At 36.9% G+C, this 15,764-nt stretch overlaps 1 protein-coding gene across 4 annotated transcripts in view; it reads left to right on the top strand.

The window, feature by feature from the left end:
* Positions 1–15,764, top strand: part of Brp (ELKS/RAB6-interacting/CAST family member bruchpilot) — a 64,561-nt gene that overhangs the window by 18,299 nt on the left and 30,498 nt on the right. For 3 of the 4 annotated variants that reach the window (XM_071699829.1, XM_071699830.1, XM_071699832.1), the window contains exons 2-4: positions 3,373–3,522; positions 6,850–6,946; positions 8,507–8,562. In XM_071699829.1, coding sequence (XP_071555930.1) covers positions 3,373–3,522; positions 6,850–6,946; positions 8,507–8,562 — 303 coding nt within the window. Of the gene's footprint in view, positions 1–3,372; positions 3,523–6,849; positions 6,947–8,506; positions 8,563–13,766; positions 13,848–15,764 lie in introns of all 4 variants that reach the window. The other variant, XM_071699828.1, reaches the window with a different exon arrangement.

Genomic DNA, 15,764 nt, shown 5'->3' on the forward strand with positions numbered 1-15,764 from the left:
GTGGAGCTAAACGATCGCGAACAGTTGCAACATCTGGCAGTTTTCGTAATGAAATGTACTGGTTTATTTTTAGGATTTCCGGTTCGTACAGCGTGAGTAAATGGGAATCGCAATCTAACTGTATGGATCTGAAGTTACTCCCTGAATGGAAGTTACTCCCTGCCGGAAAGAGTCGATATCGGCGATTCTCCGCGTGTTTGTGTACGCTGATTAAAATCAGATCGTGAAAATCGCGTTTCTTTGATCGACGGAACACCGTTCGCCTGCTGTGGCTTTAGTCCTCGATAAAATCTATTAATGCTATTTTCTGATTGCTTAGATCAGCGATGATCGTACCGTTTACACAGCTAAAGTAGCTTACAAGAGATACACAAGCAATCCCACAATAGAAACTTCAGAAATTCTTTTATACTTTTGTCTAATGTCTTAACACTTTGCCGTATTAAGAATTTGAAGGGAATTTATTTGTCCATGTCTAATATCACTATACAAAATGCAGATATAAATATAAATAATAAATAATTGAAATTTATATAAATTTACAAAGCGAGGTGTAAGAAATTCTGCAGTTTTTAATAATTTTGTTAGGTCAGTTTCATTAATTAAAATTATTTACAATTGTATTTTAGATACAATTAGTCCAATAATATGATTTGGAAAGTCATTAAATTAAATAAGAAATTTGAAATTAACACATGTATATACACACATATCACACGCGATAAAATTCTAAATGATCATCATGAGACGTTACCTTAGATAAAGACGTTTCTCCCTGGATAATGTTTGCGGATTTCCTGATTAAGCATTGCGGATTATTTAACAGTAGTGATTACGTCAGTATCTTAGCTGCGAGGCTAGACTAGTGGTTTTCATGTCAAAGGTGCATCTACTGTGTTGCAAGGAATACAGGGTTTATGCTCGATCGTTAATAGGATCTTGTCTTAAGAGGGGCTTCGGTTAAACTCCAAACCCCCATATTCCTTCTTCCTTCTTTGATTCCAAATCTCCCGTTCGTGTCGGATCTCCACGAAATGTTTACGCAATATTTATAGCATCCTTTGTTCAAGGATTATTCGGGAATTATTATCTCGTCTAATAATATTTTGAGTGCATCCTTGAACTTATTATCAAATGTCTGCAAGCAGTATTTCTTTTATTAGTTGGTCTAATAAAATGATAAAATCGATAAGAACATTTTAGCACTCGCTGTAAATTTTATATGTATTTTAACGAGAATCTGACACCGAACGACGTGCTAAAGCGTTAAACAGCATTTGTTCTTGACGATATTACAAGCACTTATAACTCACTATATTCGATATTTACGTGAATATGCATCGAACATGACAATATTGCCTGTCCTTTTATCACGTATTTATCGAGTTTCGCTTTATTTTATGTCATAAATGTCTTGCGAATTCTAATAAAAAGCGGACGACATGTCCAAAACGTTTATACACAGTTAAAGCATCTGATTGCTCTTTAACAAAAATTCAATTGAATTCCTAATTAAAGAGTTTGATAGGATTAAATTAAATAGGATTTTGACGAGTTAGTAAGTTGTAAACATGTAAATAATAAAGTAGCCTTAATTAATTGTCGATTTTTTGAGCGCATTTAATTTGAAATGTAGCTACGAATTTTTAATATTTAAAGGTAAATATATGGGGTACATAAATGAAACATATAATCACCAAAAGGACAACATTAAATTAATAAAATATAGTATAATATAATAAATATTGGGACAGTTATGAGATGTAATAGGCTTCGCTCGATGTACTGTCGATGATGTCGAAGACTTTTACAAGTAAAAAGTAAAATTCGGCCATGATGCGAATGTATCACGTAGCGATCATGGGTGATTAACGGGGGAGATGACGTCATACATGCTAGAATGCAATCCTCTGCCTCCGCATCTCACCCCCCATGACGTCGCATAGCACTGATTCCACGCACGCCAAATTAGGTCAAACGGTAATATTGAACGCATTGGTTTCCGTAGGAATTGGAGAATATTCGTTTACTAGTGCTCCTCTCGTTATAGGTTCGCGATACTAATTGCGTGGTCCTCCCATGCAACCGATAACATTTCGATGAAATCTTTTGCACGCGTATAGATATTTTTTACCATAAACTGATCATATTTTTTACCAAAAAATTGTTTTTTGTCAGTTAATTACGTTCCTTGATGGATTTCGTCATTTTACATTGCATTGCAACAGATTATGTAATATGCTGTAATCTTTATTCAGGATAAAATTTACTATTGCTCACACATTTATATGCAAAAATATACATTACTGCTATACAACAAAGATGATGGACTACTTTTATAAACTCAAAAATTAGATTAATTGACCTTTTTTGATTGTCATTTACGGACTAAATTTTTTTCTCCTTATCATTTGCTTTCTATTTTTGAATTTCATATTTTTATTATTTATTTGCTACTTTTTAATTTATTGTTTTTCATTATTTATTTTAAAAATAAGTATTGGATACCGTAACTGAAAGATATTGTTTCACAATACAAGGGGGGGATCTGAACGCTAGTTTTCATCTTCCTTTTTTTACATACAAAAAATACACAACGAAAAGTATGTATTACTTTCAGGTACAAAGTCTCTGAATTCGGATAAAATTAAAACACTCGTTTAATCAGTTAACGAGAAGACGTGTGTCGTTCAAAGCTCTTTAATCAACAAGACAGCGTATCGATATGCAACATACGCGGTTGTTAATCGCCCTGTGCCGGAAGTGCAGTTAGGAAGCTTTTCTTCTTTCTTTCGCGACGCGACTTTTGTCCACCCACGCGCTTATGTCGCGCCGTCGGCGTCATTAACGATGTCTAACGAGCCCAGACCAAAGAGCTTGGGTGGAACAATACCACTCGAAAGTACATCCATATGAAAGTAAATGGTTCATACGACGGAGACAAGTAACCGCGTTTCCGGTTGTGTAATATGACTGTTGACGTAGCGACGCGTGCACAAGTGAACTTTCACGACGACCGTCTGCTTCTTGTTAATATTTTGAGTGCAATTCGTAATTGTTAAGATTGTCTGTTTCAAGAACCGCTTCGTTGTACATTGTTTCTAAAATTAGAACTAAAAATAGTAACCTTAACACGCGAAATATAATTATCTCTCCAGCTCCATAGCAATTATGATTATAGTTATTATTACCAATTCTAATTCTCCTAATCTCAATGAAATTTGAAATAATCTAAGAATTTAAAAGATAAAAAGTTTCGAATAAAAAAAGAACGCGATAAAGTGTTATAAATATTTAAACACTTTTTCAATATTTGTTAATAATGAACATCACTAAATCCTTAAAATAATTATGTGCTATTTTGTATTACAGAAACAAAGCATGATGGTCCGTCAACTGGAAGAGGAGCTCAGAATGAGGATGCGCGGGCCGAGCGTCGAGATGCAGCAACAAATGGAAGTTTTGTACAATGAGAACGAGCATCTGACTCGCGAAATTGCCATACTTCGTGATACGATAAAGGTGAACATTAACGTCATAGACGTCTGGATGCCATAGATTATTTTCCAGTGCATCAACTGCTTCTAACAGCTCTTTTTACTGTATGACGCAAAGTTATTCCCGTAAAATGGAGCTGTAAGTCAGTGTTTTCTGCATTTTGTTGAATTATTTTTTCGAGAGAAAAACTAATTTCCAGTTGCGCGGTTTATGACATTAATCTTAATCGGCGGGACTAGGCCGGTTTTTCACGTCTTACGTCGAAAATAATTCAGTCTCGGTCTCGAAGTAGAATGACGCACACTATCGGGAAGATTGGAACGCCGCTGGAATAATCGCGCCCTCGAAGGAGGATCCCATTATACCTCGGGAATAATAGGGATAAGTAAGTGCGGTAAATGGAAGTAAAACGGAGGAGAGAGAGAGAGAGACTCTCCAAGGGGTCGATGCGTGAAAGAGCCGCGGGCGCCTCCCAGTCCGTCTTTCTCTCTTTTTCCTTGTTTTCTTCTTTCTCGTCGACAGCCTCGGGAGTTTCCCTGACATTTGTGAAAATTTTCTCGCGGCTGCCAAGTATATTGGACCTCGCGCTATCTTCCGATCGTCTGACACCGCTACGGACGTCTGTCACGTACACCAGCATTCCGAACGTATTCAAGAGAACACGTCAAGCCTGTCCGGTTTCTTCCTCTTGAATATTCCGAGACTTTAATGACATATCTATTTTATATAATTTATAATGCTTTTATTTGTCTTATAAATATCAGTGTACATATGCAATGTTAGTTTTAAAGTAAAGATAGACGTTAGTAAGCAGTAGACAATAGTAGCAATTTCTTATAGCAATTAATTATTAATTTTAATCTTTTCTACTCGTTCGACGATAATATCGTAACTTTACAGTTTCTTTCGTTAACGGCACATTATTAATTTAATAATAGAAGTTTTACCGGAAAGGATAACATTTTGATTTACTTACAGTTTATTTGTGTGTTTGGTGAAAGCGCCCGTGATCGTAAATAAAATAATCACGTTCGCAAAATAATCCGTTCGGCGGTATATGCCTGTGGTTTATTGACTTCTTGTACACCATACGGCTGTGCTCGCAGACCCGAAATAGACGAGGGGTTTAGGTTCCGCGTTCGAGGTAAACGACCGATTGTCTACACGATCAGGATGTTTCCGGAAATTTTGCTAGCAACGCGAATATCAACCTCATCGCAGTAAATTCGTTAAGTTTGCCACCTGCGGCATCGAAACAAGCGTCGGCGCGTACGTAACGTCGAATCGATATACGCAGGCACGCAATCGGTGTGTCACGTTCCACTCGTTTATTAAAAGCAGCACGACAGACATAAAATCTTTTCTAGACACTTTTTCTTACATGAAAGAAATATTTTATTTTTACAGCAAGATAAATGGTTAATGATAGATTCGTATGTGGAACACGAAGATATTCCTTCAAGAAATAATCTAATCTCGCGCGGAAGAAGCGGAGTGATATTCGTTCGTAAGCATGACCGAAATGTCGCAGACAGGTCAAATGTACAACGTACGGGAAGCAACTGGTCGCCTTTGGCCGTTCGCCAGTTTATGCACTCGGTTTCTCGTTCCTCGGTAAATTCTCATTATCAATTCCGGCAACCGAGTTGATCGAAATTTTCAGAAATGAAATGTCTAAGATACTTGACGCCAAATACTGCATTTTCATTTTATTATTCCGTAACTTCGATTCAATATATGACTTTTTAATGTCATATACTATGTATTGACTAATTTTTTGGTCCGTAATCTGCAATGACTTCTTAACATATTAATACTTTAATAACGTTAATATGTGATATGACATCAATAATTTACAACGCGAGGAGCGATATTTAGCGATATATAGCTTCCGTCCAAATTTGTGATTAATATATTTAACACTTGACTACCTTGACTCGATATGTCCCAGAGTTTCACTCTACTCAAGACTATAATTAGCGGCTCTGGGCTAGCGATAGCGCGATGCTATTTCGAGATCAAACTTGCCGGCAGTACACGTGTTTTTTTTTTGCAGTATACCGCCAACTGACGCATTTACATCAACTGCGGAAGTTTGCGGAGGTTTTCATTAGAAGAGTTTAATTGAATTAATTATCGGTTGTCGGTCGATGTAACATTCGGGAATTCTCGCATTTCCTGAGCGGCGAGCGCACGCCGTTGCTATCTGCTCGCAGGTAATATCGCAGGCGAGTGTTCTTCTCGCGCAGCGGGAAAAGCGTCGGCAGAAGGCCAGCAGTGGGTGTCTAATTCCAGACTAATTACTTTTCCGTCGTCAAAGAGGCGTGTTAAATTCGTTATGCGGGCTCCAAGCGGTGGCACTATTCATTGTCGACGGTCACTACAATCATACGTATTAGATAGCTACCGGGGGACTCCACAGTTTTTACGAAAATAATACTGTACAAAATGCGCGCGGTAAAACTACGTAAAAATATTTTTCGTTATTTATATTTTGCAGTAAATTCCTATTATCCTATTTGAAATGTTAATCTCCTTTTAGAACGAGAAGACAGTGCACCGACCTGGTGATAAATTAAATTTCTTTTTATTTAATTTCAAAGATTAAGCTTGGTGTATTTTTAGGAGAAAGTGATATATATATTTTTCCATACAAGAGTTAATGATGAATTTGTTTAAGGCAACTCTTTAAAGAGAAACTGAATAGTTCTGAATTTGTCAAAGAATCTATTCGTAAATTATTTTTAAATAAATTTGTATTCCGTATAAAAATGAGAAATTTATAAATTAGTGCCGATATCTTTTTAATGTGCGTTGTCATTATGTAGTGTAGTGTGTTGAGTCTCCTTAAGCTTTGTGATCCCGGTAGTACCGTCTGCAGATGCTGAAATAATTTCGCAGGCTTAAATATAGACAGTAGTATTTTGAGCGTAACTGAGTTGCCCAATTATCCCTAATAAAGACCTAATTTCGACATTCCACAACTGATTAAATTTTATGGTGGTCTTTGCATTTAGCTCGTGTTATTCACATGTAATTTGTGAATTTAAAGTAAATACGATTTAAAATATTTTGAAAGCATTTATGTGATATGATAAAATAAATCGGAATATCCAAATTATTATTTGATATAATTCAGAAATGTTCATTATATGCGATATAATTGAATCTAAAATGTTGATGTAAATATTAAGAAGATTATCAAGATTTTCTAAGAATAAAAGTATTGAGTTAATACAAGTGTTTAATAAAACAGTAACAATTCGGCGACAAATCGTGAAAAGAGAAGAATCTTAATTACCTGCAATTTCTTTAATTTTAATTAACCTTGCTGATGTTTTTCTATTGCAGGAGCTGGAATTAAGAATAGAAACGCAAAAACAAACGCTGCAAGCTCGTGATGAGAGTATCAAGAAGCTCCTCGAGATGCTCCAGAACAAGGGGATAGGTGAGACATTGCTTGCAATTTTTTAAATTAATTATTTTAACATTAATTAATTATTTTAACACTGCAATTTGTGGACAAAAAAGAGTACATGTCTGTGTGATCGCAAGATAGATTAAAAGAACCATAAGAAATCGATGAAGTTAGGTAAATCAAATAAAAATAGATAAACTTAGATTTTATTTTAATGTAAAATCATAATGACAGACGCGATTTTTTATCTGACTTACATTTTAGCACAAAGAATTGAATAGCAATTCTTTTAGTGTCTTTCAACTTTTTCAAGGATTATAATTGTGAACTGGAAAATCGCGTAATAAGAACAAATTAATATTTCGAGTATTATTAGAAAAGAAAATATCTATTTTAATAAAATATGTACAATATCCAGAAATAAAAATACAAAGCACGTGTATGAACCTTAAAAACAGATTGAAAGTGAACGGATTAAAAGTGATCAAATAGCAAAGTTTACACAAAAAGGTGTTTACATTTTCACATATAAAATTTAACTTTCGCTAGATTTTTCAGTCCACATTTATTTCTACAAAAAAGCTAAATAAAAGCTTGTCTCCCAACGAGACAAGCTTTTATTTAGCTTTTTTTCTCGCATGATTGTCAAATAATTTTTTCGAATATATATTGTGCTCGACTGCTCATAAATGACTTCATGTAGCAAATATACATAGCGAGTTATCAGAATTTAAATTTGCGAATATTTTGTTCGCAAATATACGACGCCCGGTATCGTTCTTCTCTAACGAAGGGAAGACTCAATTTCCTCTGTAACGAAATTTTTCGCGCAAATGCCGTCGGTCGTCCACGACAATTACAACGGCTTATCGAGTTATCTCGTTAAGCCTTGGACCGCAATTCGCCTAAGCAGACGAATCTGCGCTTCGAAATCGTTATTGTGATCCATATAAAAGCAAAACACTTGTCCTGGTCTTATCGTGAAGCTAACGGTGCGTGGTCCAAAAGGATGTTGCAAGAGAATATTAATATTCCAAAATAATTGTGCGAAAGCAAGGAGTTGCTTTCAAAAGTTGGAAAGGTGTCGTTATAAACAAAGTTTCAATTTACTCGACACATTTAACGCAATACGTATTAAAGTAAATTTCCGTATTATATAAATGCGCTTGGCATACATAATTGGATGCGCTGCATTGACATATAAATAATTTTGCTCTTTAAACTATTTTTACAAATTTGAGTAGAAACAATTACAGTAAATACAAGTAAGGGGGGAAATAAATTCTTTTAATTAATATTATTTTATTTATTAATTTTTTTATTATGCGATAGGAATGTTGTGTACGTTGCATTAATTATAATATAAATAATTATAATAGTAACATAGAGTCAGAGAGAAATTAACAAAAATTGCGCTCGAGTAAACTGTTATGATCATTTTATTAGGATCACTTATTCGTACATACAAGTGCACATATACACACACGCACACACACACACACATATACACACACCCACAGTTGCATCAATCCAAGAACCTGGAACCAAACAGTTCCTCCAAGAGTTCCTCGTTACTTTCTGTTGTTCTAGGAAAAGAGGAGGAAAGGCTGATGTTCCAGCAGATGCAGTCGGCGGTCCAGAAGCAGGTCCTTAAGCTATTTCTATCCGTCGCCATACATACTCATAATTATAAATAAATAAATATATATATATGTATATATATGTATACATACATCATGCATCGCGTACATATATGTATATACATATATATGTGTGTGTATCATTCTCATTTCGATCGACGCTCATTACGCATTTTCGATACGCATATGTGTATACGCATCGACATTAATAATCTGCCTATTTTTTTTTTGGTCCACTTTATGTATGTACACATATGCGCTAACATTAATCGCTGCCCATTGTTCTGTACGAGTAGTTGCTTGCAAGTAGCTTGCAGTTATTGCACCGCCAGTGGCTTTACTTTTTGCCCCGTGTGCCGTGCTCACGCTTGAACTTCTGTTCTCTCACCTGAGATCTGAGATCTAAAAGAGAGAGGAACAAAACGGACAAAAGAGAAAACGAACGCCAGGGGGTGAGTGGAGTTAGCCCTTATCTTTACACGGGCAGCCTACTCTCGATTCAGGGACCACAACAGGGTATTGCGAGCTCTCCCCGCCTGCCTCGTGTGACTCGACTCGATCGTTGCCCCCAAAATCGATTGGGCTCTCGCGAGCGACGGAAAGGGGTTTTCCCTTCTGTTTTTTGCGATACAGGCGAGATTAAGGTACGGTATGCACATGCGAGATCGGGGAAACGGCGATAGGCAATAGCAGGTGAACATTCGGTCAAGAGGCGCGGAAAATTCGCCGATCGAAATTTGCGGGTGTAACAACGTGAAGGATCTGGTCATTCGGGAATCTGATAAGAATACGATCTGAGAATCTTGGGATTCGCGGATGTGTGCAAATATCGAAAGATAGAAAACTTTCAAAACTCATTATAAACAATTCTAAAAGAAATTAAAGAAGTATTTTTTACAACAGAACTCTTCTAAGAAAAGTGCGAGAATTGTAACTATATAAAAACATTAAAATGAGAGAGAAAATGAAAATTATGAAATGAAATTGAAACATTCGGGAATCCAATGATTTATAGAAATGTTGATAGTTCAAGAATTTGTGTACAAAAAGATTTTCACAACTCAGGAATTTTCGTTCGAAGTTTTGAACTGGTGTAATATCTCTGGTATAGGTCGTAATAATTGTGCACTATATCCTCAAAAAAGTTGCCTGCTTTATTACAACTAAAACTAGGATATTTGATGTACGAGAATTTAACTCAGTAGCTGTGACTCATTTCTTCACGCAATTTTCTGTAATTATTTATAATAACGAAAATTCGTATAAAACGTAGGGAAATGCGCGTTTAATGAATAGAATAGAGAATTCAATTTCGGAGTACGTTACATTCATTTAGGATATGACTCTCTTTGTGTGATGTAACTTGTGCAATCGGTGCTGTTCACAATCAAAATATTTCGGTGCATTTCGAACCAGCTCGCGATGTTGAACCAGCTATTTATTCCGGTTTGACAGCGTTTCTGCCCCTAGAGAAGGAAAATCGAATCAGAGGTGGAAAATCGACGGGATTCACGCTGCCACTCAGCGACTTTACACATGTACATGTACACGTATACCAGACACACACGCACACGTCTTCCAGCACACGTGCATATTCGCATCCATGTCGCGTTCAGCGTGCACGCAAAATTGTGGGGTTTTTACTCTCTCACAAGTGTTTTGTACGCGCACTTTCCTTCGCGTCACCGCCGCAAGAGTTTTCAAAAATTCACGCCTATACAAACGCGATTTTACTGTTCCTACATGCTTTTGTTGCGAACAAGGATTGCGGAAATCTCCGAGGAAATACGCCGAGAAAGTGTCAAAAGAAATTTGCCGAGACGCTTGTCAAGTCATCACTTTATTACGAGTATCGCTTTACCGTCTGGCTCAATTTTATGGAATTTTTGATACCCCACGGCGCCACGCGTGCATTCCGATATGCCGTAAACTTATATTACAGAGAAGTAAAACGCGTGATGACAGAGCCGAGAATTTCTGTCGCCGGATGCCAAAAAGGCATCTAGCATTTTATCGCAATCAGGATTTCGAAAAAAATCGCAATTTCGTGAAAATTACACAAAAATTGTTACAATCGCATCTATCTATCTGTTAAAAAGTCATTGCAGCGTTTGGATATTTCAAGCAAATACTGTTCGCTTTACTTGAAAATTTGCGTACATTTCGACGTATATTTACCGATTTTTCGTCGACAAGATCGCAAAGAGAGGTCTTCACGTTAAATCCGAATGGTATACAGGAATTCGTGAATTTTTGAAGCGTCAATATCCCCCCATCGCTTACTCTCATTCAGCAACTGTCGCTGCTCCGCTGTGCTGTTACATAGCGAAACGAGCATTTAGTTTGTTAGTCTCGTAAAAGAGTTTCCGAGCACCAGAGCACTGCCATCAGCGTGATCACATCGCCGTCACCATGTCCGCTCTGCCTATGCAATCCGTGTTAGACGGTCTTTAGAGCAGACCTAGACCATGTATACCTTCCGAGATACGTCCTCGCGTTTATAGAGTGCTCTCCCTTCGTTTATAACCCCGTTCTCGGTATACGGAATGCGAAGTCGTTCGGAAAAGCCGCTATTATCTACAAGCCCGTTGTAGCCGACGAGCTTGTTTCTTCCGCGCTTTTTGACCCACTTTTGCCACGCGTCGTGTTCACGTTCCCATTTAGTCATGACCACCTCATCGCACGCGCCGCTTTTCATCCGCAATATTTCTTTGCAAGATTTCATATTTCCTGTGTCCCCTACGCAGCTTTGCTGCATTTGCATTTCTGCAAAAGCGCCCAAAATATTAGCGAACGAAATTTGCTCCAGAGAAAATTGTTCAGAAGTTATCTGTTACTCTATTCGATTGAACGATCAAATTTTTCGTGCGCTAGATCTTGATTTCACAGATCGTGAATTCACTTCCGTAAATTTCAGCGAAATTTAGTAAAGCGTACTACGCGAATCAGCGTTTTATTTAAATGGAATTTTTATGAAACCAAGGAAAGATAACAATATTATTATAATTAACGTTTTTCACGAACAACGTCGCATTCGCTATCTCGATCTCCTTGCACTCTCGTATTCATGCCTGTTAGACTTAGGACTTAGACGGAGTTTATATAGCTTATAAGTGGCACTCGAAGTCGGGAGTGATTCGACAGAATAAAAATTGACAGAACCGTAGCACTTGTCCGAGTGCAGTTTCGTGCACGAATTCAACGGAATAAGCACGTTAACATTACCCATCAACAGCACGAAAAATCTTTCACTCCCTCCTCGTTCTTTCTTTCTCTCATTCTGTCACCGAAAAAAATATCGCACAATGTTAACCCTTACTCATTCTCTCCACTTCCTCTGAAAACTACTTTGAGCAAAACTCTTGAGCGATCAGCTGCACTAGCACCAAAGCCTGTCTCGTTGTTCATTGTGACAACTTAGCACGAGCATTGTATCATGATATATCACCAATCCCGGTCCATGTACCTTTAATCCTGGTCCAATTCATCTCAACCGATCCGTTGAAATCCTTCGACAAGTCCTTCGTGTTCTATATTGAGATTAAAATCGATACAACTTTGGCAAGCTCGAAAAGTTGTTGTTGATGCTAGAGACAATTGCTTTGCGATAATGAAAACGTGATAATGCCTTTGCATTATTTTATACTGAAATCCCTGTTAGTAGCATCGACGCTTGAACTTGTCGAAATTACAGCGATTTTAATCACTGCCTTCAATCTCTTAATTACCTGCTTTCGGTTAAAATGTGCGCGAGTGAAATACAGATGTTATCTCATGATTCTCGACTGAGAATACTTCAAATTCTCGGTGACGAATTAACAGACGCCACGGGCGTGTAGAAGACGTTTTCCGATTAGCTCGAGGAAGAAGGGCGCACATTCGACGCCGAGGGGGAAACTACTCGGTCCAATTTCCTCTCTTTTCACGACAAATTTCTCCGGGCATAAGCCGATCTCGGCGCGACGCGACGGGCGCGCGGGCGCGCGCAGCAATTAATAGCTGCAATCTCGTTGCACGTAATTAATTGCCGTAATTCAGGCGAAGTCTTCGAAGTAATGTACTTTGGGTATCATTGAAGAAACAAAAGGAAATTAAGTTTTCGAATTGGAAAAGAAGGAAATTGTTAAAATATCTGCAATAAAAAGATCTGGCACATGCACATTAAGTTACATTAACATATTATATTAGTATATTATTATTATACTATATTAGTCTGTTTTTTGTGTCTTTCGTTGTATGTTTTTAATGTATAATTAATATTCATATAAAATAATGTAATTTATATAACTTTTATAATTTTATATAATTTTGCTATTATCTAAATTTTTACACCGTAAAGCAGGTAACTAAAGGTACGAAAAAAAGGAGATAATTATTCATAACAATTAAATACGAGTTTTTAAAAAGCATGCAATGACCATTGTGAATAGAAAAACAGGAACACATCCTACTTCTCCAAATTAGCCCCATGTAAGGCCACGTGTTCTCCTCTACCTCTCTTTTTGCACCATACATGTCGAACAATTCAAGAACGATTCGTCCACGATGTCTTTATTCGATGACCTCGGTAAAATGAGATAATTTATCTAACAATCAGCTCGTACACAACGTTACAAACCATCATATGTATATATATGTATATTCTGCAAAAAGCAAGAACTTTATTCTCGGACTCGCGATGCGTAATGACGTTAGATTTGTTCCATTAATCTAATTCGATAGATCGGATGTTAGATGAATCATCCAATTATACGATACGTCACCGAATTAGCGAGTCACGGGACGAATCGTTCGCCGCTACCATTATTGTCGAACACGATATCGGACATAAAGACGCCGACGAGAAAGCAGATGGCCGATCGCAGGGAATGAAGGAACGAACAGCGCGAGGAAAATAAATTCGAGGGGAAATATCGGAACGGAAGTAACAATAACAGCTGCGATTGGAATGCGTGGAATGAGCTGCTTTGGATGTGTAGGCGATAAGATACGTTAGCCACCCTCCTCCCGTTCGCGCGGGGAAATATCACGCCCGCATATCCGCCTATGTCACGTCATTCACTATCCGTCACTAACCACAAGTACGATTACTATCACCACCACATGATCAGCCATCACCGTCATCGTCACGGTCACCACGAGTCATCACCCATCGACTACAACACAACAACCACAACTACAACTACCACAACTACAACATCACTACGTAGCTCGAAATTAGGGACTGGCGGTACGCACGTGACTTCCTACCCCACGAGGCCCCGCCATGGAGAACCCAACACTCCCAACAGGTACACTAATTACACACATTAATGCTAATTAGACCCGGTAGGTGCAGGACCGAAGCTAATTATCCGAAATTGCCTCGAATTTCTTTTTTCTCCAGCGACGAATTTATTCTTTTATGGATAGTAATATAAAATTAATATAGATAATCTCACCCACTCGAACAATCAGCCGCTGTCTGATAGGATGTGTCACACGTGTACATATACATAAGTAAAGTATACGTCTTGTATGAGAAGCTTGCCTTCAAGAGAGCCACCGTATGCAAAAAAAGGCCCTCGTGAAATATCACTCGTGAAAATTAAAATTTATCGTAAAATTCAAAGTTTTGCGTATTTTACGAAGTACAAGCGTGGAAAATGAATATCGCAGAGTGAAAGCTACATTAAAAAACCATATTTTACATATATATTTTAATTTATAGCTTTGCAAAACTTACGTTTGATTTTTTATAATTTTATTAAAGTAATTCATGCGTTAAATATTTTTCAACGTTGAAAGTTAGAAGATCACGAGATAGCATTCAAAATGTTTCTTTATACACGAATTTGTTTGATTTAAAAGATTTAACTGCATTTTTTTCAACATTTGTGTTTCTACGTTCACGAGATCGAAACGTATTTTACCTAAGAGATAGGGGTTACTTCGCGATCCGTCTGAAACTATTCCGTCGAAATGAAGTCACGTCGACCGACTAATATCGTCATTAGTATTCGTCCATGAATTACGCACGCTCACGCATGCTGTATTAGCAGCCGAATTAGACGTCGCGCGCGAATATAATCCGTCTAAATTGTAAGCCTCCCCTTTTGCGCTCATCAAAATTAATTGCACGTTAGCCACCTTTATCGTGTCGCTGTCTAAAATTCTCTCCGGTACTTCATTTATCGTCGTGTACTACGTCTTTGCCTGTGTGTGCCTGGATATAAATGTACGCATCGTACAGTGGCTCTCGATCAGTGGCATATGCTAAATTCACGTAAGTCATCGCTAATATGTTAAACGTGCACGCGTACGCTGCGATGTTGAAAGATCGAATCTAATCGGTCACACGTCTAACTTAATAGATTGCCAATTGATATTTGTTACAATAATTCCTAAATTTATAAGTTGTTTGCGGATTGTAGCAAAAAAAGAGAGATAATAAGATAAAAAGAGACATAAGGATATGGTTTTGATTTTTTTAAAGAAAAATATAAATTTGTAAGTTTTGGGAATTTATATGTCTACAAAAAATATTAAAATACATGTAGAATTTTACATTATTAAATTTATTTAATCGGTATTTATTGATTATAATATAGTTTTGATATTATTATCAAATAATACATTCTTTTGCAAGGATTTGCAGTCAGCTAATTGATAATTCTTCACAAAGATGTGGTTAAATTGTTCGAATATATTTGCAATTACTTCATATTCATCGATTATAAACAAAATTATTCATACAGTTAATTAATATATTGCGGAGTTGCTATAATTCTGAGGAATAAACCAGAATATATTGTTGTAGTTTTAATCCTTTTTATATAATCATACAATATATATTTCTAATAATAATCAATTTATCAATTTAATAGCTTATCTAATAATGACTAACGGTTTATATAGATAATTCAATGATCGAATTATCTCCTTAACAACTGTGGGTATTTTTTTGAAAATAAAAACTTATCTCGTAAAGGATAAACTAATAAATCCCAACTTATTTTATCTAGCTCATGTTACTGTTTTCATCAATAGTATTCTCTTTTTATTTATCGACACTCCGCCAACAATTTACCGATGTAACCGACTAAACTCGATATCTCTCCAACACTTAAGAGATTGTTGCTGTCGAGAGAAACTCCCGACAAATAAAATTCTCATTTACTGACGACGAGTGCTTACTCGCCGTCGTGCGTTCACCGGAGCATTTTATC

The sequence above is a fragment of the Temnothorax nylanderi genome, unplaced genomic scaffold (genome assembly GCF_030848795.1).
Source record: "Temnothorax nylanderi isolate EJ_2023f unplaced genomic scaffold, tnyl_v1.0 TNYL_tig0020_pilon, whole genome shotgun sequence".
NCBI classification, from domain to species: Eukaryota; Metazoa; Arthropoda; class Insecta; order Hymenoptera; family Formicidae; genus Temnothorax; species Temnothorax nylanderi.